General features: G+C 49.0%; 1 protein-coding gene across 3 annotated transcripts in view; it reads left to right on the plus strand.

Annotated features, from left to right (window-relative positions):
• The first annotated feature begins 6967 nt into the window (after positions 1-6967).
• Positions 6968-26507, plus strand: part of SYNJ2 (synaptojanin 2) — a 117699-nt gene continuing 98159 nt past the window's right edge. For all 3 annotated transcript variants that reach the window (XM_030809897.1, XM_030809898.1, XM_030809900.1), the window contains exon 1: positions 6968-7194. In XM_030809897.1, the coding sequence (XP_030665757.1) occupies positions 7068-7194 (127 nt within the window). In that variant the 5' untranslated portion in view covers positions 6968-7067. The remainder of the gene's footprint in view (positions 7195-26507) is intronic.

Here is a 26507-nt window from a genome sequence, read left to right on the forward strand (position 1 = left end):
CAAGAGTGAAACTCTGTTTCAAAAAAATAAAAGAAAAGCTCTCACTGGGCAATAGCAGAAAACTGGGTTTTATAAAATGGCAACAAGGAAACAGAATAGGAAAAAAAACTGGTTGACTTTTTTCGTCACTTTTTTATGTAAGGGTTGAAGCAGAGAGGAGTTCCTTGTTACATGGACTCAGATAGACTGGAATCTCCTGTTTTCAGGAAATACTGGTCTGGTTTGGGATCTATCTGCCTCCTTAAAGCTTCATTTGACTTTGTGGCATTTAGCATTAGTGACTTCATTTTGGTTTTGTCTGGTTTGTTGGGACCTAGTGCCAGAGCTCAGTCTAAAACAATGTCTCCTGTAATTTTTTTTTACAATTCCAAAACCCCTAAACAGTGTTGGAAGAAAACTCCAGTCCTGCAGATTGGCTTCATTTGACATTGACAAAACAATCCTTGTTTTGTTATTGTATTTTATCATTATTTATTTATTTTAGAGATCGAGTCTCGCTCTGTCACCCAAGCTGGACAGCAATAGCACAATTTTAGCTCACTACAGCCTCAAGCTCCTGGGCTCAAGCAATCCTCCTGTCTCAGCTTCCTGAGTAGGCAGGACTACAGGCACATACCACCACACCTGGCTAATTTTTAAATTTTTTGTAGATATGGGGTCTTGCCATGTTACCCAGGTTGGTCTCAAACTCCTTGCCTCAAGTGATCCTCCTGCCTTGGCCTCCCAAAATGCTGAGATTACAGACATGAGCCACTGCACACAGCCAAAGCACTGCATGATCAATGAGAAAGGTATAGTGAGAAGAGTGTAGGGGGCTGTGGGGTGAGGGGAGGGCTTCCTTTTTTGGTGGGAGCCACTAGAGCACATTTGTACCCTGCTGGGAATGAGCCACCCAGGAGAGAGGGAGAGATGAGTGCTGTGGGCACTGGGATGAAGGAAGGGACACAGTCCTCAGGGAGGGAGAGAGAGCAAATGGCTGGGGTGCAGGAAGCAGGGACTTTGGAAGAAGATGATGGGAAAATGTTGGCACCCTGGAAAATACCGTGAGGCAGTTCTTTTCGGTTGACTCTATTTCTCAGGAAAGTATGAGGCAAGACAGATGGCTGAGATGAAGGAGGTAGAGGGAAATAGGAAATCTGAGGAAAGAGGAAAAGGTTCACATCATCATTCTAGAGGAAACGAGCTTAACTGTAAAACTGTTCTGAGATTAAAAGGCAGTTACATTTTGAGATCATGGGGGGAAAATGGGTAGATGTCATAACACCCACTGTGGTCCTGAAATTCCTTTTTCCACCAAAAAGAATCAAGGCTTCTTGTAAAAATGGTCGATTTCAGGTCTAGAGAAAAAAAATGCACAAGATGAGGTTGATACTGCTATACCAGAAGGCAAGGAAACCATCAAAGGCCATTGGGTCATATCAGAAGGACCCAGGAGCCACCTCAAAGAGGCTCCCACTGGCCAAAGAGGGAACATTTGAGCACCAGTCAGAATAGTAATGGCGATGGACTGAAACACATCAAATATGTTTAAACTCTGAGTTCAGAAAGACAGGAAAACAACTCATTATTCTGAACACCAGGAAACAGAGGAAAAGGGTCCTATTCTACCTGCTTTGTTTATTTTTGTTTGCGTCACCATTGGGTAAGCAAGCAGCAGAAGAGAATTTTCCATTTATAGAAGAATTGTAGCTACTGAATGAAGAAGGAATGAGAGAACTGGAACCATTTCACAAGGATTAGGGCATTGATGATTAATGGCTGCTATATCACAAAGAGAAAATCAGACACAGGCTTCCTGGTGGAGGAACACACCACCACCCATGAAACAGAATCTAATCAAGCTTCTAGATCCAGCCACCGAGCTACAGATGAAACACAGGGCAAAGGAACTTGCTAAACAACATCACAGCATGACATGCTCGGCAAAATCCAGGCTGGGGAGGTTGGCTGGACACACAGCTTCGTTTTTTTCAACAAATAAATTGCAAGGAGATAAAAAAAAAAAAAAGAAATAGAGGGGAATTATATATTAAAAAGGACATATCAATTATTTTGTGTAAGCATTATTTCGGTTCTGATTCACACAAATTTATGACATTTATGAAATAATTAGAAACATGAACTCTAACTGATAACATTAAATAATTACTGCTTTAAAAAATGACACCAGCCTGCAAAGCTATGCAATCTCTCCAGTAACTTTAAGGATTCAGAGTTAAAGGAGGCTACTAAAGAAATTCATTGGAGGTTGAAGTTTGGTTGAATAAATGAATTAATAAGAATATTGGGATACATACGCAAAGGATTATAAATCATTCTACGATAAAGACACATGCACACGTATGTTTATTGCGGCACTATTCACAATAGCAAAGAGTTGGAACCAACCCAAATGTCCAACAACAATAGACTGGATTAAGAAAATGTGGCACATATACACCATGGAATACTAGGCAGCAATAAAAAATGATGAGTTCATGTTCTTTGTAGGGACATGGATGAAACTGGAAACCATCATTCTCAGTAAACTATTGCAAGGACAAAAAACCAAACACCATATGTTCTCACTCATAGGTGGGAACTGAACAATGAGAACTCATGGACACAGGAAGGGGAACATCACACTCCGGGGACTGTTGCGGGGTGGGGGGAGGCGGGAGGGACAGCATTAGGAGATATACCTAATGCTAAATGACGAGTTAATGGGTGCAGCAAAACAACATGGCACATGGATACATATGTAACAAACCTGCACATTGTGCACATGTACCCTAAAACCTAAAGTATAATAAAAATAAAAAAAAGTCTCCTTTTTAAGAGGGAGGAGCCCTCAGGAATGGTTTAGCGCCATCCTCTAGATGATGAGTTTTCACTCAGTTCATGTGAGATCCAGGGGTGTCCAGGTCATGCCCTTGGCCCCTCTGCTTTCTTGGGGTACTTCTTGATCGTCTTTTCCTCCTGCCCCTGCCTTCTACCCCCGTCTATCTCCACTCCCCTTTGATCGCTGCCGTACTCATTTCTGGCCCCTCATCTCTAGCCATTTCCCACTGGACGACCTGCCCACCCGGTCTCTGTCTCCAATTAAACTCGCCTCCTCCTCACTCTGGGATGGTATCGCTGCTGTCCCGTTCTCAAAATGCCAGGGTCCTGTCTGACTTCCCACTGTCTTTGTGCGGCTCGTATTATACAATCAGGCACCAAATACAGACTTGTATTTCTTTTAAACCTCCCCTGTCTTACTCGGCTTGGGCTCTGATAGGGGTTAGATGTCTGCCCACTCCAAATCTCCTGTTGAAATGTAATCCCCAGGTCGGGTGCGGTGGCTCACGCCTGTAATCCCGGCACTTTGGGATGCCGAGGCGGGCGGATCACGAGGTCAGGAGATCAAGACCATCCTGGCTAACACAGTGAAACCCCGTCTCTACTAAAAATACAAAAAATTAGCCGGGTGTGGTTGCAGGCGCCTGTAGTGCCAGCTACTCGGGAGGCTGAGGCAAGAGAATGGCGTGAACCCGGGAGGCAGAGCTTGCAGTGAGCCGAGATAGCGCCACTGCACTCCAGCCTGGGCAACAGAGCAAGACTCCGTCTCAAAAAAAAAAAAAAAAAAAGGAAATGTAATCCCCAGTGTTGGAGGTGGGGCCTGGTGGGAGGATTGCATCATGAGGGTGGACCTCTCATGAATGGTTTAGTACCGTCCTCTTGATGGTGAGTTCTTGCTCTGTTAGTTCACGGGAGATCTGAGTGTTTGAAAGAGTGCGGCACCTCCCCCCAGCTCTCCTGCTCCAATCTCACCACGTGACATGCTGGTTCCTGGTTGCCTTCTACCATGACTGTAAGCTTCCTGAGGCCTCCCCAGAAGCAGACACCAGCACGATGCTTCCTGTACAGCCTGCAGAACTGTGAGCCAATGACATCTATTTTCTTTATAAATTACCTAGTCTCAGGTATTCCTTTATAGTAACACAAATAGACTAATAATACAAGCTTCCACAATAAAATACCACAGGCCGGTGGCTTAAACAATAGAAATTTATTTCTCAGTTCTGGAAGCTAGAAAGCCCGAGATCAAGGTGCCAGCTGATGTGGCTCTTGGTGAGGGCCCTCTTGCTGGCCGGCAGATGCTCAGGCCCTTCCCTCCGTGTCTCTTCTTGTTTTTTTTGTTTTCTTTGAGACAGAATCGCACTCTGTCGCCCAGGCTGGAGTACAGTGGCTCCATCTCTGCTCACTGCAACCTCTGCCTCCCAGGTTCAAGTAATTCTCCTGCCTCAGTCTCCCGAGTAGCTGGGATTACAGGCATGCACCACCACACCCAGCGAATGTTTTTGTATTTTTAGTAGAGATGGGGTTTTGCCATGTTGGCCAGGCTGGTCTCAAACTCCTGATCTCAAGTGATTCACCCACCTTGGCTTCCCAAAGTGCTGGGATTACAGGCATGAGCCACCTCGCCTGGCCTGTCTCTTCTTCTAAGGACACTAATCCTATCATTCTTATTGTGAGGGCCCCACTGGCATGACGTCATCTGACCCTAATGAGCTCCTAAAGGTCCCATCTCTAAATACCATTCCATTGGGGGTCAGGGCTTCAACATATGGATTTGGTAGGGCAGCAGGGGGTGGGGGTAGGGTGGCTCAAACGTTCAGTGCATGTCTCCACTACTTTCCCCTCTTTGTTTCCTCTGATAACCTGTTGGGGTCCCTGGCTCCCTCACCCACACCACGCTGAGCTACATTTCCTGCTGTGGCTTACTCTGGGGCTGGTGGAGTTGGCTTTTGCTGCCTTCCCCATCTCCTCCTCTTCCCAATTCCCTACCCTCCAGGCATTCTACATCTCAGAAAGTGGAAGCGTCCAACTCTCCTGCCGCAGATGGGCCCACTCCTTTGCCCAAACTCCACTGGGGGTTTAGGTGTCTGAGCCGACCTTTTCCTTGAAGGCCTCAAGGTCAGTTGCTCCATCTGCAAAAGGTGCCAGTGCCTGGGTACCCTTCGTCTATCAAGCCAGTGCGCGTGTGAGGAAGCTGCTCCCTCTGCCGCCCAGGTGAGCTGTCCCACCCGAAACCAGACAGCAGAGGCCCCAAAACCCAGCAGGCTGTTGGCTGACCCAGCCATTTCTCAGAGACGGAGGAACAGCCACTGTAGTTCCTTGAGTCTGAGACGTGCATTTTAACATTGTCTAAATCAGGGCAGAGATGACTATCGGTGGCATGTTCTAGTTTAATTGGAAGTTTTGTTTTTTTTTCTCAGTGGTACATAAAATAATGTTTCATTTTATGGTTGATGGTGACTTGGATTCTATAAGCTGTGAAGCTCAAGTGCTGGTCCTGACTGCAGGAAAATTTCTAAAATAGGTATGGCATGCCACTGTGCAGGACTTTAGACTATATGATGCTAGTTAGGAAAGAGGAGAGAGAAATAAATGGAAGACTGGGTCCCCTCCCTAGGGCCTTACCACTTAATTTGCAAAACAGGGCTAAGAGAAAACTTATAAAAACACTTCTCAAGCAACATATGAGTAGGTGAGAACTGAAGCCTGTAAATCTGGGTGTTATATAAGCACTATTATCTGGGACCTAAGCATTCTAGGAAGGTTTCCTGGAAGAAGTGAGTTTTGGGTCAAAAAGTGGGCCAAAGGCTTATCTGCCTCACGGAATGGGCACAGTGTTTTCATGAGGTGGTAATATTTCCATTTACACAGAAAGAAGCTGCTCGGACAGCTGATGAGCATCGTGCCTGGGACACTGAGCACATCCTGCTTGACCTGGGCAGAGTTCGTGGGCAAGGAAAGGGGCTGAGGGCCAAGATGATCGCCGCTGGGGTTGTTCAAATTTATTACCCAATCATCACCCGAGAGGTTGTGCCCTGAGGATGGCTTGTCTGGTCATTACTGAATGTCTGCAGGGGCATGGCAATGTTCTGCTTGGCTCTGAGGGCTCTGCCCTTTCTAGGACGAGTCCCAGAGACAAACAGCTTGGCCCAGTGCAGCAGAATGGGGTGAGAGAGGAACTGAGTTCGTTTGCGGGCAGGATGGAAACAGCTGATGGAGGCTTCGCGGGCCATCCCCACGTACCCAGCACAAGTGAAGGGAATTAAGCCGCCAAACCACCCCAAAGAGTGATTCCAATTCAGCCCTAAACAGCCATCCCCACCCCACCTCCCCTGCAGCTCTGACAGGCCAAGCCTCGGCTCTAGAACCCCGCGCCAGAAGGCCAGGCCACAGGTGACTGGGCTGCCAGGCCACACACTCCAGTGTACACGCGCGGACACGTGCCGGTGTCCAGGGCCAGTGGGAGAGGCGCTGTCACCATCTGACAGGAGAGGAAGGTGGCGCGCAGAGAAGTCAGGGTCACGTGGTAAGTGGGGGTCGTGGTCTGGGGATCACGGCTCGGTGACCGCAACAGCCTCCGGGATAGAACGCTAGTGAAAGGTAACCTTTCTCCAGCCCGCTCCATGCGCTCCGCACCCGCTAAGCGCCTCCGCGAATTAACTCAGTCCTCCGCGCCGAAGTAGGCGCAGTTATGACCCCGCTTCCCTGCAGGGAGACCGAGGCACGCAGGGTCGAAAGGACTCGTCCGGGGTCGCGGGAGCAGACCACACAGGGAGGCGCAGCGCCCCCGGCGGGAGCAGTCAGCGGGTCCAGCCTGGCGGGCTCCCGGGCCGGGCTGCCCATATAAGGCTGCGGCCGGCCGGCATCGCGGCCAGGCTCCCGGGGGCTCCCCGCGCGGGGCATCCTCCTCCGCAGCGAGGAATGCGTGGCATCTGGGAGGCTCTTCCGCTCCACGCCCGCCCGCGGGGAGCCTCAGCCCCGGGGCGCGGCCTCGCGCAGCTGCCTGGCCGCTGGGGGGAGCGCGGGGCCGGGCGGGAGGCGGCGGCGCGCCCTCACCTGCCCCAGGCTGGGGAGGCGCGCGTGGGGAGGAGGAGGAAGGGGAGGAGGCCGGGGAGGAGCCTGGCGCGGCGGGAGCGGCGGCGCAAAGTGAAACTCTGGGAAGTTGCGGGCGCGCGGGGAGCTGTCGCGGGCAGCGCGCCCTCGGGGGGACGTGGCCACGGCCCCCGCCCGCAGTGGGCCCGACCCTCATGGCCCTGAGCAAAGGGCTGCGGCTGCTGGGGCGCCTGGGGACCGAGGGGGACTGTAGCGTGCTGCTGGAGGCGCGCGGCCGCGGCGACTGCCTGCTGTTCGAGGCCGGCACGGTGGCCACGCTGGGTGAGTCCGGGCCGGGGGGCAGCGACGCCCGGAGGAGAGGGCGCCCGCCTTCGCCCAGCCTTGGGAAGACGGGTACCCCCCTTCCCGAGGGGATCGGGCGGCACTGGGACTGCCGGGGCGTGGGGTTCGCGCGCAGAGGGGTGGCTTTTTGAATGAAGTGGGGCTGGGGACTCGAGAGAGCACTCTGGCTGGGCCGGTGGCGCACGGAGGTCGGCTGCCCCTCCACGGGTATCTCCAGCCCGCGCGGCAAGAGGATATGGTTGCTGGATAGCCGGCTGGGGCGCTTTGCGTATTCAAGAGGATCCCGGGGGCGAGTTGACTTAGGAGCGGGCCTGACCCTGTGCCTGGCGCCTTTTCTTTTGCACCTGTTGATGAAACCAGTGATTGCCCTTTGGTTTGTGTTGGCGGCTCCACTCCTGGAGGGGATGGGGACAAAAGCCCCAAAACATAGGCTCTGGAGAAACCGCTGATGGCACCTTTGTCCCACCTAAATACTTGGTCGAGAAGCATCGGTGCTGCAATTTATAGAACTTGTAAACAAATATACCATGACCTTTATGCTGTCTTAGATCCTGCCAAGCCAGCGAATTTCACCTATGGACTTCAGAAGCCTTGAAACTGGCATCCTGCTATGGGCTTTAGGACACTATCTCACTTAATTCTCACAATTCTACTAAAGAGCTATTATTATCCCCATTTTGCAGATGAGCAAACTGAGGCCTAAAGAGGCTAAGTTGCTTGCCAAGGTGACACCATCCACCTGACTTTTATGTGGCTATTTCTGTAATGTCATTCAATGCATGGCTTCCTGGTATCGCCAACCTAGGTCCCTAACCACAAAATGGTTTTGTGCTAACCATTATAAGGAAAACCTGGGTAGCACCAAAGCACGTGAAACCAGGTCTGATTGTTAGACTTGTAAATGTGGACACCGGAGAGTAGGCTCCCACCACGAGGCGTCCAGCTGTAACAGCTTCCCGGTATTCCTAGCTAAACAAGGTGCAGCCCGGGGTCACTTGTACTTGAGGTGGTCGGCAAATGCAGCAGGCGGTCACTCGCAGGCTGCTTTGTAGATGCCTCTGGCCTTGTTTTCACATTTGTATGCGTCGACCCCTGTTCGGATGTATGTCTTGGAAGGACTATCTCTTCTATTTCTGATTCCCTAATCATTTCATTAACATGCATTTGTCCAGCTTGTTGTCAGTCACTTGATTACTGAAACAATGTCTCCAATAGTCTCAGCATCAAAAGTGGGCAGTGAATTATAGATTAAGTTATTTTCAGATTATTCCAATTTGTGCTGTCCTGAAGAGTCTAAGTTTGGTTATTTGGTATGGCCTTGAAAGAAAACCACAGAAATTTCCATTCCATTTTAGATGTCTACTTCATACCACATTTATCTGAAGCGAAAGAGTAATTTCATGGTACAAAACTAGTTTCATCAAATAGATTAAAATGTCCTTCAGTTGGATTATGGCAACATTAAGCCAGGTTCATACACATTCAAGAATTCTTTGAAGTAGCTTAGAAAAAAGAGATTTTATTTTTTTCTCAAAAGTGAAGATTTAAAAATGATTAATGACAGTAATATAGTGCATATTTTCCATTAGGAGCTGAAGTTTGGGCTGAGATTTACATCACACTGGTGATTACAGTATACCAGATTTTAGAACAGAGAATGTAAGAAAGGAATTGGCTGGCCTTCAACTCATGTGCAGTCCACATTTGTCATTTAACCTAGCATTCATTTTTCAGCAGAAAACTTAAAAAAAAATTTTTTTAGGCTTCTTCCGTTGCCTAGGCTGGCATGCAGTGGCAATCACAGCCCAATGCAGCCTCAACTTCCCAGGCTCAAGCGATCCTCCCGTCTCAGCCTCCTGAGTAGCTGGGACTACAGGCACATGCCGCCATGCCTGGCTAATTTTTTCTTTCTTTCCATTTCTTTAAATGGGGTCTTACTATGTTGCCTATGCTTGTCTCAAACTCCTGGACTCAGGTGATCTTCCCACCTTGGTCTCCCAAAGTGTTGGGATTACAGGCATGAACTACTTACTGTGTCTGGCCTGAAAACTTAATTTTTTAAAGTCTGTTTTAAGTGAAATGATACTATTTTTAAAAAGCAGCTATAGCATTTGGTGGCTTTGCTGGTCCAGAGAAGGTTTGTAGGAGACAGCCTTCTGTTACTAGAAAGTTGTTTCAAACTTTCAGCATATCCTAAATGCATCACTGTTGGATAAAATGGCTCTGAACTTGAAATTCCCATCTGTGTTCCAAAGGGCTAGCTAGCTGTTTTACTTTTCTTTCTTGGAGAAAGTGAATTTTTTTTTCTTTTTTTTTTTTTTTTTTGAGATGAAGTTTCACTCTTGTTGCCCAGGCTGGAGTGAAGTGGTGCTATCTCGGCTCACTAGAACACCCCCACCCCCCCCCCACCCCCGCCCGGGTTCAAGCGATTCTCCTGCCTCAGCCTCCCCAGTAGCTGGGATTACAGGCACACGCCACCATGCCTGGCTAATTTTTGTATTTTTAGTAGAGACGGTGTTTTGCCATGTTGGCCAGGCTAGTTTCTAACTCCTGACCTTAGGTGTCCCAAAGTGCTAGGATTACAGGCGTGAGCCACCATGCCTGACCCGAGAAGGTGAATTTTTGCAAGAAGTCTGCAATCTCTACTTTTGTATGGGACAGGACACTTGTGGCAGCTGGCGGTCTATCTTGACCTTTCACCCTTTCCTTGAAGTTCCAGGTCGGGGGTAGCTTCCTTTTCTCTTCAGCTGTGGTTTTCCTGTGATGGGTCCCTCCCAGTTAGTAATGAGAGGCTGAAGTTGTGGTAACTGCTGCGTGGGTAGTGGTCTTTCCCGGCCCCCATTCTAACTTCTGTCCTGCTCCTCTGCGGATGCACACAGCTGCTTTCCTAGGAGTGAGAGGAGATGAGGGGAATGGGCCTGATGACCACAGGCGCTGCCCCTTCATAGCACATTTTATTCCTGAAGGATCCTAACTGGAAAAGTACCTCTCGCCAAAGGGGCTGGGTGGTTCCTTATCCTTTTCAGGCAAGGCCTGGAGACAGGGGCTTGAACTGGGCTGTGATTTTTAGGAAAAACTGATGGTCCATGATTCGTTGATTGCTGGACTCCTCCCATCTGAACCTGCCTTCACCTGTCCTGTTCTAAAGTGAACTCTTCACACTAGGGCCATCTGGCCTGCTAGCAGGATTGTTGAAGGAATTATTCCAAATTCCGGCTTCTAAAAGAATTAGGTTGTGAATCTGTCTTTTATGTAGATCAGTGGGAGCAGAAATGCCAGAGGCAGAAAAGCCAAATGTATGGGCAATGATTTAAAAGGCTTTTATGAAGTCTCAGGAACCTGACTGGAGGGTAGTTGGCCTTCTCAGCACAGGTGGGAAGCCCCGTAGCCGGTAACAGCTTCCCTGGCCAATAAGCCACAATTAGCAAACAGATGTTCCTTTATTTGCGCAGGGGACAAAAACCTACTCCTGTCTCTGTCTCTTGTAAACTTAGGGAAAAGTGCTTATTGTTAATGGATTTTGTCTATTTTCAGAGTAAGCAACAGTGTTCCAAAGTTCAAGGTTCTCCAACAGCCCCCAGGAACGGTGGCCTGAGGGTGTCCCTGTGTTTACAGTCCAGGCTGTGTGTGAGTGAAGTCCTGCCTCCTGCTGCCCAGCCTGGCTTTGCTGTGAACAGGCAGCAGGGAGGGAGGGATGGGGCAGGAGACTTGAGAGAATTAATTAAGTTAATTAATGGGTGTCCCTAAATTACTTTGAGCTTCTGGGGGGAAAGGTTCTGTGTAAACACCAGGCCCCCAGGTTCTCCCAGCTGCTGTTTGTGCAGAGGCCACATCTCGAGTTCAGCTTTGTTTGAATTGGTGAGATGGCCCCAGGGCGGAGCAGGACTCAGTCTGAACTGTTGCCTAGATCACTTTCTCAGGCTTTATGGCCAGATTTATTTGGTCACGGACTGGAATTTTGATCTGCTAGAGAGGACCACAGAGAATTAAATAGGTCATCATTTTATAAATGCTCCTGGACAAAGTTGAAACCACAGGTAGGACCAGGCAAGGGTTCCGGGGCCCCTGACATGGGAAACTAGAGCAGCGACCCGGGGCCACGGTGGTCTGTCTGCCTCCAGGACTGGTTTGCCTCCTCTCCTAGCCGGAGGCTGTCTCAGCATAGTGTTTACAAAATGCAAACTGGGATGGTGTGTGCTGCTCCCGTGGGGTTTGTTTGTTTGTTTGTTTGAGACGGAGTCTCATTGCCCAGGCTGGAGTACAGTGGCGCAATCTTGGCTCACTGCAACCCCCACCTCCCAGGTTCAAGGATTCTCCCGCCTCAGCCTCCTGAGTAGCTGGGACTACAGGCATGCGCCACCACGCCCAGCTAATATTTGTATTTTTAGTAGGGAAAGGGTTTCACCATGTTGGCTAGGCTGGTCTCAAACTCCTGGCCCCGAATGATCCGCCCACCTCAGCCTTTCAAAGTGCTGGGATTACAGGCATGAGCCACCGCGCCCGGCCTTCCCCGTGGTTTTTGTAGCTCACCTGTAAGATCGTGATTTCAAATCTTACCAGGCTCTTGTTTTGGCTGTGTGGCTCAAAAACTTGGCTTTTAGCCTTTAATTGTGAAAATGTTCAAACACAAAAGTAAAGGGAAAAATGAATCCCCTGTCTACCTGTCGTTCGGCACTGATAGTTATCAATATATTGCCAATTTTATTTCACTTGTCCCTGTATTTTTTTATGAAAACATTTGAATCTCCTAAAATTTAGTTTGTTTAATGCCAGGCAAGATTCTAATTTGTTGGGTTGGCTTTTTTTTTCCTTACTTGCATTTAGATATACAAGTTCAATTTTTTTATTTTATTGTAAATTGACAAATTATTATTGTTTTTTGAGATGGAGTCTTGCTCTGTCATCCAGGTGGGAGTGCTGTGGCACAATCTTGGCTCACTGCAACCTCTTCCTCCCAGGTTCAAGCGATTCTCTGGCCTTAGCCTCCCAAGTAGCTGGGACTATAGGCGTGTGCTACCAAGCCCGGCTAGTTTTTCTATTTTTAGTAGAGATGGCGTTTCACCATGTTGACCAGGCTGGTATCAAACTCCTGACCTCAAGTGATCCACCCGCTTCAGCCTCCCAAAGTGCTGGGATTACAGGCATGAGCCACTGTGCTGGGCCAACAAATAAGAATTATTATATATTATGGGGTACAAAGTGATCATATATGTGTACAATGTGGAATGATTAAATCAAGGTGATTAATGTAGTCATCACCTCAAATACTTCTTTGTTTATTTATTTACCTTTTTTGAGATGAAGTCTTGCTCTCTCACTTGGGCTGGAATGCAGTGGCACTGATCTCAGCTCACTGTAACCTCCGCCTCCCAGGTTCAAGCGATTCTCCTGCCTCAGCCTCCTGAGTAGCTGGGACTACAGGCACGTGCCACCACGTCTGGCTAATTTTTGTATTTTTAGTAGAGATGGGGTTTCGCCATGTTGGCCAAGCTGGTCTCGAACTCCCGACTTCAAGTGATCCGCCCGCCTGGGCCTCCCAAAGTTCTGGGATTACAGACATGAGCCACTGCACCTGACCACTTATTTTTTGTAGTGAGAACATTTGAAATGCACTCTTCTAGCGATTTCAAAATATACATTATTATTAACTATCGTTACCATGCTGTGCAAGTTCAAAATTTACTTGGCAGATTTCAGTGTGGCCAACAGCAGAAATGGTGGCATGAACTGATTCTGAGACATTGGCCAAGACACATTTTTAAAAGCAAAGTGACCACTTGGGAAGGCTCGACCACAACCTGGAAGAACAGGGAGCGCTCTGCTGGTGAGCTCGGGAGAACAAGGTCTGGGCCCTTTGACGGCACTGCCTCTAGCCCCGGGCAAGAGAGGGCCAAGGGCCATGTCCAGTGGCCTCTATGCTCCCCTTTCTGGATGACACTCCTGCTGCTCAAGACCCTGGAGTGTGCTAAGCACATGGTGCAGCCTGCTCGGCCCCCTTCCAGGGCCTCAGGCAGACTGTGCAGCCGTGTGTCCACCCCAGGCCCGGGCGTTGGGGTGGCAAGGGCGTGTTACAGGTGGAACGGGACACACACTAGCTGGGACTCTGTGTGTGTATGCACAAGGCTCCCTGCAGGGGGCATGAAGCCCAGGTTTGGGGAAGTGGAGGAAGAGAAGGTGGCCAGGCTGGGGCCGCCCTCCCCACTGGCCACATAATGAACCTGGCCTTCCGGGTAGTCATGGCGGCGTCCTTTTCGAGGTAGGAGGATAGAACCTATTTTATTTAACTGTTTTACTTTGTTAGCTTGATTTAAAACTTAACAGCTGGGCATACAGGATGCAGCACTCATGAGTACTCTGGCCCCAGACCCTGCAGATACTCAGGCAGACCTGCCCTGGGCACCTGTCCCAGCCCGTGTCTCTCTGCTGTGTCTCTCTTCTGGAGCATTCCTGGGGTGCTCAGGGCCCCCTTTGTGCTTTTTGGCTGCTCAGTTTCTGTTGCTGGGCTCCTTTGGCCTTCCCACTGAGGATGGGGAATATATTCTGTTTTCTTTCCACTTGAATTGTCCTTAAAGCCGTGGGTAAACTGGTTCAGGCTCAGACTTGGGAATTTGATCGGAGTCCCTTTAGCATTTCTGGGCAGGGCTTGTTGGTGTCGTGGCCAGCTCTCCTTGAGGTGAAAACCAAATTAGGCTGGGAGAGTGCACGTGACACTTAAAGCCCCGAGAGCTGCAGTGCCATCAACCACATACTGTGGATGAGAGGCTGTCAGTGGGCATGCTGGGTCCACCTTCAAGGTCCATACGAAACAGCCCAGTTCAGGGCACTGCTTCTTTTCAAGATCTCATGGGCAGGAGCCTTCAGGCCTGTTCATGTAAATGTAAGTTGTTCTTTCTTTCTGGAGGAAAATTCAGACAAGTGAATGAAAACCTTTAACAGTATGTAAGTGCTTAATCCGCTATTCTACATGCAAAAGTTTATCTCAGGAAACAGTCCCAGATCACTAGCCCATTTTGCTTCAAGGATGTTTATTGCAAGCTGTTTTGAGTTTTTCCACTGGTTAAATAAACTTTGGTTCAAATTGATCATAATAGCTGACATTTATGGAGTGTTTACCACCTACCAGGTGCTGATCCAAGTGGCTTACATTTATTAACTTACTTCATCCTTATGTCAAGGCAAGTACTAGTAATCTCCAGTTTACACTTGGGGAAACTGAGGCACAAGAGGCCTAAGAACTTGCTTGAGGCTCCATCTCCAGTGGAAGGCTCCAGAGAACAATATGTTCAGTAAAATCTCATTCTTAGGAAAAAAAAATGAATATATATATATATATGGAAAAAGACTCCCTTTGTTCTGTTGTCTCTGGCTTATCTTGGCTTTCGTCTGCCACACACTTTTGATCGAGGAGGTTCCCACTAGGGGAAACCAGCAGCCCCTTTCTGAGTGGAGGGTGTGGCACTGCAGAGGCGGAACTCCATCTCTGGGAGAAACACGCGTGAAGCCCACACTCCTGGGGGCAGAGCTGAGCCTCCACACGGATGTCCCCAGCACTGGGAGCAGAGGCTGATGCGGCCCCAAGGTGCTGAGGAAAGCGCCCCCCAGTGCAAATGATGCTACAAGGCCCCAGGCTTTTCAAGGAACACGAGGCCTGGCAAACCCAGAACGCTGGACTGGGTCGGCTCCAAGATGCCCCTGGGTTTGAGCTGGAGAAGTGTCTGCGGGAGGGTGCTGCGGCTCCTGCAGAGCGCGTCTTCCTGCCCCTGTGGGCTTTTCTGGGGGGCTGGGAGGCTCTGCCAAGTTGGTGGATGGAACTGTGCCTTGCCCTGGGGGGCACTGGGCAGGAGCGGGCCTCGGAGCGTGAGCCTGGTGCTGCGCCAGGAGGCTAGATGCCCCGGCCAGGTCCTGTGGGCTGCGCCGTCTGTGCCCTTGGCCCGTGAGGCTGGCGGGCTGCCACTGCTTGTAAAGCCTCCTGGTTGAAAAGGTGACTTGGAGCAGCGGACTCACTAGGAGCCTGTCAGCCACAGAGCCAGACGGGCAGCTTGTGCCCCAGGCCCAGGCCGCAGGAGGTGGGATCAAGTTCCGCGGCTCCAATGCGAAGGTCTGAGCTTCATTCTAAGGCAGGTTTTTGAGGACATGGGGCTCTCGGGCACCTGGTTGTATTCTTGCATCTCTGCATCCTGCATCCCTGCCCACTGTCTCATGCCTCCCTCTCCCCGAGGCTGGGGCTGGTGGAGCCTGCGTCCGGCATGCCCCAAGCCAGCCTTCCATCTCAGATGGAGTTGTATGTATCCAGTGAGCCCACGCACCCCCTGAGGACAGGGCCTCACCCCCACACGCCTGCTCCTTCATCACAGCTGCTAGGAAATGAAGGGTCCTTCAAAGTAGGATGTGGTCTCCCCTAAGCAGAACTCTGGCTCTAAATGCTCTCCTGGCTCTGGCGTTGGTGTGGGACTAGGGTTGCGGGAGGGGGCAGGTTGTTAGCGGCTGCTCAGACCTAGTGGAGGACCAGGCTGCTCCAGGCTCCCGGCAAGATGTAGCAAAATGGCCAAATTTAAGGTGAGCATGGGCTCCCATGCAGTTTCCCACCCCTGCTGCTGGCTGCCTGTCTGTGAATGCTAAGGCGAGGGGTGGTCCTGCATTGACTTCTTACTGACTGGTGGGGTAACCCGGAGGAGGCAAACGAGTTCCTTCCCTTTCCTCAGCTCTGAACCCAGAATGTTCCAGTGATACCACCTCCAAACTCTTCACCCGTGTCCTTTCCCACCTGTCTGCCCTGAGGACAGGGAACTAAGTGGCTGCTTACGGTGGGTAAAACTGAGGCCTGCAAGACAGCCTTGGGCAATGGGACAGCCAGACCCCAGCCCTGAGCACCTGCCTCTCCCATCCCAAGCCCCAGTCTCTTTTTCAGCTGCAAAGTCAATACCTTTGCTTTCAGAGAGGGAGCATGTGCCATGCCAGGAGAGGCTTTGGGTCTATCACAGATGGAGACTGCCTAGCTTAACTGCGCAGTCTGAATGATTGTAAGGAGCGGGAGAGAGAGAACGCCTCTGCAGCCTGGCACACACATTTGCCGGAGAAAATGGTGAGTGCGTTATGACCAGGTGAGGGACCAACCTTAAGGAGATTGGCTGAGAACACCTCCCCTCCTCACCCTAAGTCAACAAGCCCAGGACAGCAGTTCTTCCAAAACCTTACTTGTTCACCTCACCTGGAGATTCTGGTGGCAAATCAGGTTCTGCCTCGTTGGCTCCGGGGTGGGCTTGAGAGCCTGCCGTTCTAACAAGCTCCCAGGTGATGCCGGTCCACAACCAGCTTTGAGTACCAGGATCTCGCACCAGCTTGGGAGGGAGGAGACCTGAATCCTAGCCGTGGCTCCTTGGGGTCTTCTTTCCAGTGGGAGAATTTAGTTAATCCCTCCGGGCCCCAATATCTTAATCTAAAAACAAATGAATGACAACCTAGTTGCCTTTCCTACTCTGAGATTCCATGCGTCTTAAAAAAAAAAAGTTTTAAAACTAAACGTGTCACCCTCACCATCGCTACTTCACACACCTAAAGTTATAAACCACTCAGAATTGCAAATCTTAGGAAATGGGATCTGGCAAGGCAAAATCGAAGATGGCTTTGAGGTCTCAGCTAAACCTAGATATCTGATGCTCTGCATTTTTTATGGCATGCTTATGAATTAATGAAAATACATGAGATTATCTCTCCTTGAGTCTACCCTTTCCTACCACCAACAAAAACTTATAAAAAGCAATTGAAGCTTACTTTGGGAATGCCAAGGGATTGATTAAAATATCATGGACTGTGCTGATTCCATGGCTGGTTTAGCAGATTCTTGTTAAGAGCCATGACTTTTTAAAATTTTTTATTTTTTTGTGGGTACATAGTAGGTATATATGTTTATGGGATACATGAGATATTTTGATACAGGCATGTAATATGTAATAACCACATCACGGAAAATGGGGCATCCATCCCGTCACACATTTATCTTTTGTATTACAAACAATCCAATTATACTCTTTTAGTTATTTTAAAATGTACAGTTAAATTATATAGTCACCATGTTGTGCTATCAAATACCAGTTCTTATTCATTCTTTTTATTTTTATTTTTTTTACTCATTAACCACCCCCACCTCCTCCCTAGCCCCCTGCTACCCTTCTTAGCCTCTGGTAACCATCCTTCTGTTCTCTATGTCCATGAATTCAATTTTGATTTTTAGATCCCACAAATAAGTGAGAATATGCAATGTTTGTCTTTCTGTGCCTGGCTTGTTTCTTTTTTTTTTTTTTTTTTTTTTTTTTTTTTTTTTTTTTTGAGACAGAGTCTTGCTCTGTCACACAGGCTGTAGTGCAGTGGTGCGATCTCGGCTCACTGCAACCTCCGCCTTCTGGGTTCAGCCTCCCGAGTAGCTGGGATTACAGGCACCCACCACCACACCCGGCTAATTTTTGTATTTTTAGTAGAGACGGGGTTTCACTATGTTGTCCAGGCTGGTCTCAAACTCCTGACCTCAGGTGATCCACCCGCCTCAGCCTCCCAAAGTGCTGGGATTGCAGGTGTGAGCAACTGCGCCCGGCTGGCTGGCTTGTTTCACTTAACATAATGACCTCCAGTTCCGTCCATGTTGTTGCAGATAACAGGATCTCACTCTTTTTTATGGATAAATAGTACTCTGCTGTGTATATGTCCCACATTTTCTTTATCCATTCATCTGTTGGTGGACGCTAAAGTTGCTTCCAAATCTTGGCCATTGTGAACCGTGCTGCAACTAACATGGGAGTGCAGATATCTCTTCAACATGCTGACTTCCTTTCTTTTGGGTATACACCCAGCAGTGGGGTTGCTGGATCATATGATAGCTCTACTTTTAGTTTTTGAGGAACCTCCAAACTGTTGTCCATAGTGGTTGTACTCACATAGTATGTATAGTACATAACATATATAGTATATAACATATATATATGCACTATATATAGTATGTAACATAGTGGTTGTACTAATTTACATTCCCACCAACTGTGTACAAGGGTTTCCTTTTCTCCCCATCCTCACCAGCATTTGTTATTGCCTGACTTTTGGATATAAGCCCTTCTAACTGGGGTAAGATGATCTCTCACTGTAGTTTTGATTTGCCTTTTTCTGACGGTCATTGATGTTGGGCACCTTTTCCTATGCCTGTTTACCATTTGTATATCTTCTTTTGAGAAATGTGCATTCAAATCTTTTGCTCATTTTTTGGATCAGATTATTAGATTTTTTTTTCCCATAGAACTGTTTGAGCTCCTTATATATTCTGGTTATTAGTCCCTTGTCAGATGAGTAGTTTGCAAATATTTCCTCCCATTCTGTGGGCTGTCTCTTCACCTTGTTGATTGTTTCCTTTGCTGTGCAAAAGCTTTTTAACTTAATGTGATCTCATTTGTTCATTTTTGCTTTGGTTGCCTGTGCTTGTGGGGTATTGCTCAAGACATTTTTGCCCAGGTCAGTGTCCTGGAGGTTTTTCCCAATGTTTTATTGTAGTAGCTTCATAGTTTGAGGACTATGGCATTCTTAAAAACATAACTCTCATTCTTGCATAGCTTTTTTTTTTTTTAAAGTAACCTGGACTGTCATTTGGCTAGGGGGGGCGAGAGCTTGTGTGTCTGGAAATGTGTGGTTTTTTGTTTTTTTTTTTCTTTTTGAGACAGAGTCTCACTCTGTCGCCCAGGCTGGAGGGCAGTGGAGCTATCTCGGCTCACTGCAAGCTCCGCCTCCCGGGTTCACACCATTCTCCTGCCTCAGCCTCCCGAGTAGCTGGGACTACAGGTGCCTGCCACCACGCCCGGCTAATTTTTTGTATTTTTTAGTAGAGACAGGTTTTCACCATGTTAGCCAGGATGGTCTCGATCTCCTGACCAAGATCTTGATCCACCTGCCTCGGCCTTCCAAAGTGCTGGGATTACAGGTGTGAGCCACCACACCCGGCCAATGTGTGGTCTTTTTTATCTGTCTGTTTAAACTATTTTATATGTTGCATGAACCCCGCTTTACCATGAATCTTATCAATGACTGATAAATATTGTCTGTTGGAAACATTCTCTTTAAGAGGAGGAGACCGTTCTCTGCAGCTCCTGCTGATTCAGTAAAGCTGAGGTCAGGTGGAACCGGGCAGGCAGAGATGAGTGATTAGAAGGCTGTCATAGGCAGTGACAGTCCACATGCTCCAGGGCAGAACAGTGACACTGGCTGTCACAGTCTGTTTCAACAATGGAGGTTGTTTGTTTTTATTTAAATGATGTGAATAAAGAAAGGAATCTTGGAAAACTAAGACTGGAGCTGCCCAGGCCTGAGCCAGGCCCTTGTAACAAGGCCCTTCTGGGTGGGGCATCTACCTCTCTTTTCACCTGGACCACCTGGTGGTGGGTGGCAAGCTCAGAACCACAGCTGGGTGGGAAACGGGAGGGCCAGCAGCGAGCTGCAGGAATGGAATTCCATGATGGAATCTCATGTCTCCAGAGTGGACAGACAGAAACTTGTGTTTTCATTTCAAAGGGCATCTGCCACACCCTCCAGGCAGACCACATAAATGGCATTTTTGGGTGAGGCCTGAGGGATTCTGTCTGGTGGTATACGCTGATTTTAACCAGGAGCAATAGATTTGGACTCTTATTGACAGGGGGAGATAGATGAGAGATGATTTCCATGAGGATGTTTAAAATACTGGCAATTCTGAAGACCCCAGGGAGTCCCAGGGGGTTCCCGGCCAGGAGCGCCCTCCATTGCCCTGTACCACCTTGCTTTCCAGGCTGTGGCTCTGTGTGTCTGAATCTACGGCGTGGGGGTGCTTCCTTCTAATTCGCAGAAGGCGCTGTATGGGCCCCAGACTGCCCATCCTGCTAAAACTGGCAAAGGCCTTTTCCCAGCCTGAGCGGTAGTGATTCAGCCAACTGCAGAAGTGGTATTTGGAGCTCACCCTTAAAACGTAAAGCAAGTTACGTTCAGACTATATACAGGCAATGAGAAAATATGATGAAATCTGACTGCATATGAATAGCCCCAGACTTCTAGGGCCTTTGAGTGTGTCTGTTTTGGGCAGCATCTTTTCCTTTTAGGTTTCAGGCTCAGTTTACTGTCAGGAAAACTAAGTTGCTGAGAGCTTCTCAGAATTTTGGCTTAAAAGAGAAAATACACCTGGAACAAAGACTTGAGGGGTGCTCCTATTAAAAAAAAAAAAAAAAAGTGTGTGAGCTTCAAAGGAGCACCTTGAGACACCAGTTCCATCACCTCCACTCTCCTGGGCCCTCCTAGGGGAGCGCTCTGTCTTGTGCCTGCCTTCTCTTCTCCGGAACACTCCTAAGGTATTTTCAGTGTGGAGGATAGGATCATACACTCAGGAAAGCCGAGAGCTAGATCCTGAAGCATCTGTGCGGGAAATGCCCATCTGTGCATGAAATGAGCATCTGCGAGTGAAGTGATCCCATGTCTGGGATCTGTTTGGCGTGCGCCAGGAGACAGACAGATGGACACGTGCATGCACACACACACACACACACACACAGCGGGGACGGGGAGTAGGTGAAATAAGAGTGGGAAAATGTTGACACCTCCGGGAGCCAGGTGACAAGCTGCTTGGTGGTTCACTAGACAGGGAGTTATAAATTGGCCGCTTTTCAACATCGACAGATTAAAATCAATAGCCTTCCCGTAATGCCATCATTAATGAATTAGAGTCTGTAATGGGAAAAGCAGATGCCACTCCCCCACAGTTTCTGGGAATAAACAAAGTGCGTAAGGCCTAAAAGAAGAAAGCTATAGAACTTGACTGAAACCCACATCTGTGGAAAGGCATACTATGTTCTTGGAATGGGAACATCAATACTATAGAGATGGCAGTTCCTCTCCAGTTAATCTAGACGTGCAAGTATCAGTGAGTAAATTCCAACAAGAGCCTTGTCTAAAATGTAACAGGCTGATTTTACGGTATCGCTCGACTCCGCCCACACCCAAACTTATTCTTACCTTCATTCTCCCATTTTGGTTAATGGCGGCACTATCCAGGCAACTGCTGGTAATAAAAGCCTGTGAGTCGTTCTGACACCCCTTCCTTCCTCAACCTCATCCAACCTACCAGCCAGTCCTGACCACCCCAAAACAGATGGTGAATCCCACCAAGTCCCCCTGTTATCGCTGCTACATCGAGAGTGCAGCCACTGCCCCACGTGCTTTCCTGGTCTGCTTGGCAGCCTTTTAACTAGTCTCCTGGCTCTTCCCCTGCTCCCCACATAGTGACCTGCTTGAGGCTCACACAGCCCTGATCCTCTGCCCCTGCCTCTTTCTCCACCCTCATCTCCCACCATTTCCTGGGCTCACTGCATTCAACAGCCTGACTTGTTCCTGCTTAGAATCTTAACACCCACCACCCACTAGCCTGCACTCCCTCCCCCAGGTGATATGGTTTGGATCTATGTCCCCACCCAAAGTCATGTTGAAATGTGATCCCCAGTGCTGGAGATGGGGCCCGGTGGGAGGTGATTGGGCCATGGGGGTGGTTTCTCATGAATGGTCAGCACCATCCCCCTTGGGGTTGTCATTACAACAGTGAGCTGCCACAAGATCTGATTAAAAGTGTGTGGCACCCACCCCACCCTCTTGGTCCTGCTCCTGCCATGTAAGTTGCCTGTTCCCACTTTGCCTTCCGCCATGAGTAAAAGCTCCCCAAGGCCTCCCGAGAAGCAGGCACTGCCATGCTTCCTGTATAGGCTACAGATCCATGAGCCAATTAAATCTCTTTTCTTTATAAATTACCCAGTCTCAGGTATTTCTTTATAGCAGTGCAAGAACAGACTAATACACCAAGGGTTGGCCTGGCTGCTGCTGCCTCCGTCTCCCCACCTACCACTCCCCCCTCCCCCTCCTCCGTGACTGCAGTAAGACCTTCCTGACCTCTGTGGCTGGAATACCCTGCAGCCCGCACACACAACTGTCTCTGCTCCATGCCTGGTTTCCTTTCTTCTTAGCGCTTGTCACTGAAATTACCTTATGTGTGTGCTTACGTGGGTGTCTTCTGTTGTCCACTGCAAAAATGCATTGTGGGTTGAATTGTGTGCCCCAGAAAAATATATTGCTGTTCTAACCCGGGATACCTTGCAATCTGTCCTAACCCGGGATACCTTGCAATCTGTCCTAACGCGGGATACCTTGCAATCTTATTTGGAAATAGGGTCTTTGCAAATGCAATGAAGATGTAAGTTAAGATGGGATCGTACTGGTGTAGGGTGGGCTTTTAATCCAATGTGACTGGTGTGCTTATAAGAAGAAAAGGGACACAGGCAGACACACACAGAGGGGAGAATGTCATGTGAAGGCATACAGGGAAGACAGCCATGTGACAATGGGGGCAGAGATGGGAGTGACACTGCCGCAAGACAAGGAATGCCTGGGCTACCCGCAGCTGGGAAAAGCAAGGGAAGATGGTCCTACCCATGCCTTGATCTTGGATTTCTGGCCTCCAGAACTGTGAGACAATAAATTTGCTGTTGTTTCAAGCCCCCCGGTCTGTGGTTCTTTGTTACAGCAATCCAGGCAACTAATACAGGGGCATTGTGTATCTCGTTCAGTACCTTACCTTAACACTGCCTCGTGTGGGAATGAGGCTTAGCAAACACTGTTGAATGATGAAGGATTGGCAAAAAAAATAGCCAAGATTTTGAAGAAGATCCACAAAGACAGACTGATTTACCAGGTAGCAAAACATATTATAAAGCCCTAACCATCGTGGAGGCTGTCAGCACAAATCAACACAGTAGAGTGGAAGGCTCAGAACAGACTTGTGTGAGCAGTGTTACTTTGTTTCTTATAAAGGTGATGACTTCAGTCGGTCAGGGAAAGGTAAGGGTGGATACTCAGCACGTGCTGTTGGTGTGGTTGATCAGTGCAGTGCCGAAGAGGCCCCTGCTCTATTCAGCTGGATATTCACTCAGGCATTCTTGGCCGGTCTTCTCAGAGAGGAATATGGTTCAGGAGTGCACCTCGGCATGCAGTTTGGGAATCCTAGCTAATTCTAGGTACAAAAAGCCATTGGTAAAGTGGAGGAAGCCTTGGCTGGCCAGCAGGATGCTGCCTGCTGTTCCGCTTCCAGGGGAGTGAGGGGTCTTCCTGGCAGTTTTTGCAGGTGGCTGCACACACAGGTATCCTTTTGATCACTAGCTCCTCCCCCAACTGAAAGCCTTGGGTCCCCAAGGAGCCAGAATCCCTTATAAAATTACCAGCCTTACATAGCCCTGGGTTCACACAAGGGACATTCCATGTTACAAGAGTTACCACACCTAAGGAAGCCCCATGCCTGGCATCTTCACCGAGTGGTTATAATTCACTTATGGGTCTTCCCTGTCCAGAGGCAATTTGCCAGTCAAGGTCATTTTTTCCATGAGCAATATTGTCTGGTAACAGTTGACGTTCCACCTTGATTGGGGTTCCCAGGGAACCAGAGCTAGATAATTAAACATCAAATTCTCATACAGAAGGGAAGAAAGATTTTGCTAAGCCTGTGACCAAAACTATCCATATGGACACTAAGTGAGAGTCCTATGTTTTATCATACATTAAAATAAATGCAGAGGTATTTAAGTGTAAAAAAACAACTTTCAAAGTATTAGAAAATATAGGAGATGCTTTCACAGCGTTACAGTATGGAAAGATGTTCTAAGGAAAGCATCAAACTCAGAAGTCATAAAGGAAATAAACCTGACAGATGTAAGAAATATTTTTATTGAAGTGTAACATACATAGAGAAAAATGAACACTCGAAGCATTGAGCTCCATGAATCTGCACCCAGTGAACACACCCGCATAGCCAGCACGCAGATCTGGAGAGAGAGCGTTTGCATCCCAGGACCCCTGCCTCCCATTCCGCCTGTGTCCGAATGATAGATTTGACTACATAAAAATGGAAAACTCTAGTATATCAAAAGACACCATAAACGTAGTGAAAAGACAAGCAACAGCCCAGAAGGAAAGTTTGTGCAGCCTTTTGTAACATAGAAAAAGGCCAAAGATGGATGATCATAGCATATAAAAGAACTCCTATAGATCATGAAGAAGAAGGACAAATAGTTCAACAGAGAAATTGGCAGAGGATATAATGAGCAATTCTCCAAAGGAAAAATACAAATGGCCAAAACAATGGAGCCAGTGTGACCGGCTCTGCCCAGCACGGCCATTTGCACATGGTCACTGTTGGGTGGGTGAGGGCTGCTTGCCTCGTCTCCAGCCCCACTGTCCTGCCATCTCCCCCTGTGATTCAGGTATGGAGCTCAGGCCCCAGGTGGCAGGCAGCGCACTCTGCTTAGTTACCCCAGCTCCTGGCTTCACAGCCATGCCCTGGCACCTGTCTCCCTCCCCTTAGCCTGCTGACCTTTTTCCCATGAGATGTTTGGTTGTCTCTGTACAGGCTCTGAGCCAGCCCTATGGGCTTCCAGACAAGCCCAGATTGAGCCTGCCCTCTAGGGAGCACCCCTGTGTAGCTTCCAGCTGAGACCTTGAGACACAGGCCCAGGGAGCCAAGCTCAGGGCTGGGAACATCCAGGTGGGGCTCAGGTGCTTGAGGCGGACAACAGCCTGGTTCAGGACCCGGAGTGGCAAGAGGTAGTAAGGGGGCCATGGTGTTCAGCAATTGGGGCAGGTGGTGGGTAAGGCATCCTGCCTCAAAAGGCCAGGGTTGGGGAGGGCAAGGAAGCCCCCTGGCAGGAGTCAGGGCAGGCATCCCGGGCAGGCAGTGTTCGTTCCGTGAAGCAGGCTTCCCCAAGGAGGCGCCCTGGAGCAGAAAGCTGTCATGTGCAGGTGACTGAGAGACCTGTTCTCTTTGGAGCCGTGCAGCTCCTGTTAGTGGATGACAGACTTCAAGCCCTGTTCAGGCCAGTGTTTTTCACACACGTTTGACCTTTTGTTCACAGCACACAGCACAACAGCTTATGGTCCAGGAGTGCACCTCGGCATGCAGTTTGGGAATCCTGGTGATGATGTGATTAAGATTCTGGGGCCAGGTTCTCACCAAGCCAAAAGGCTTCTTTTTTTTTTTTTTTTTTTTTTTTTTTTTTTTTTTAGGCAGGAGCTAATTCTAGGTACAAAAAGCCATTGGTAAAGTGGAGGAAGTCGTTTCCAAATCCACGGCATGACGGTAACTAGGGTCACTTGAGAAGGTTTCTTCTGCCCTTTTGTAAAAAATAGCATGATGTTTTCCCCTGGTGATAGACAGGGCCTCTGTACATAAGAGCAGGCACGTATGGAGAAGGCCAGAGAGTCACAAACCATATGTGCCTGAGATGCGCCACGTGTGGGGCTGTGAATAAGGAAGCAGAATCAATGTGTTTACTCAGAGCTGGATTTGGCTGTTCCTTCATCTTTCTTGGACCACGTGTCCTGGTGTTCAGAGGGTCCTGAGAGCCTGGGGCTCAGAAGGCCATCTTGTAGCCCCCCTAACCCAGGTGAGCAAACGGGTCCCAGTGGGTCCCTAACCCATGCTCATTTTCTCGCCAAACAACAACAAATAAGAGAGTCCTGAAAAATGAATTCTGGCCTGTTTTCTAGAGTCTGGATTGAAATATGGAGTAGGAGCTGACTTTTAGTAAGTTGATCAACTCTTCCCCCCACCCCCTAGCCTTCTGGAACTGTGTCTTCAATAAACACAAGCCCCGCCACCCCTGACCTACCCGCACCATGGTCAGCCTCTTCTTTCAACGGTTCCCTTACAGCACGCACTCCCCCCGAGCTGGGCCTTCTCTTGAGACCACTCTGCTCTGCTGTCCTTGGGAGTGATGGTGGAGGCGGAGTAGGCACCCTGTCCCTGTCCCGAAGTGCTCCTTCAGGCCACGGCTCCTCTTCCCTCTGTAGGAGGGACCGTCTGGAATCCATCTTCCTCCTTGGCCACACCTCTCCATTCGTTAAGGAGCTGAGTTCCCTGCTCACTGGGTCTTTCTACCCCTCCTCTGTCCCTGTCTGGGTGAGGTCGCGGAGAGCCTGTTCTGTTGGCCTCTCACTCGCCGTCCTCTCTGCCCTGTTCCCTCTCCTGCACACCTGTCGGCGGCATCCCCAGCTGTTAGTGACTCTAGCCCTCCCCTCCCTCCTCTGTACCCTGCATGCACTTGTGTTGCTGAATGTGGCCGGAGAAAAACAGCAATCTTGACTGTTCTGTGAGACTTAAAGGATTTCCAGGGCTGTGCGGAATCAAAAAATCTTCCTGCATTTCCCCAGCCATCTGGCCTCCAGGATGACTATTTCACATCTCCTCAAGCCTTTCACATCTC

This window comes from Nomascus leucogenys, chromosome 3 (genome assembly GCF_006542625.1).
Source record: "Nomascus leucogenys isolate Asia chromosome 3, Asia_NLE_v1, whole genome shotgun sequence".
Taxonomy (NCBI): Eukaryota; Metazoa; Chordata; class Mammalia; order Primates; family Hylobatidae; genus Nomascus; species Nomascus leucogenys.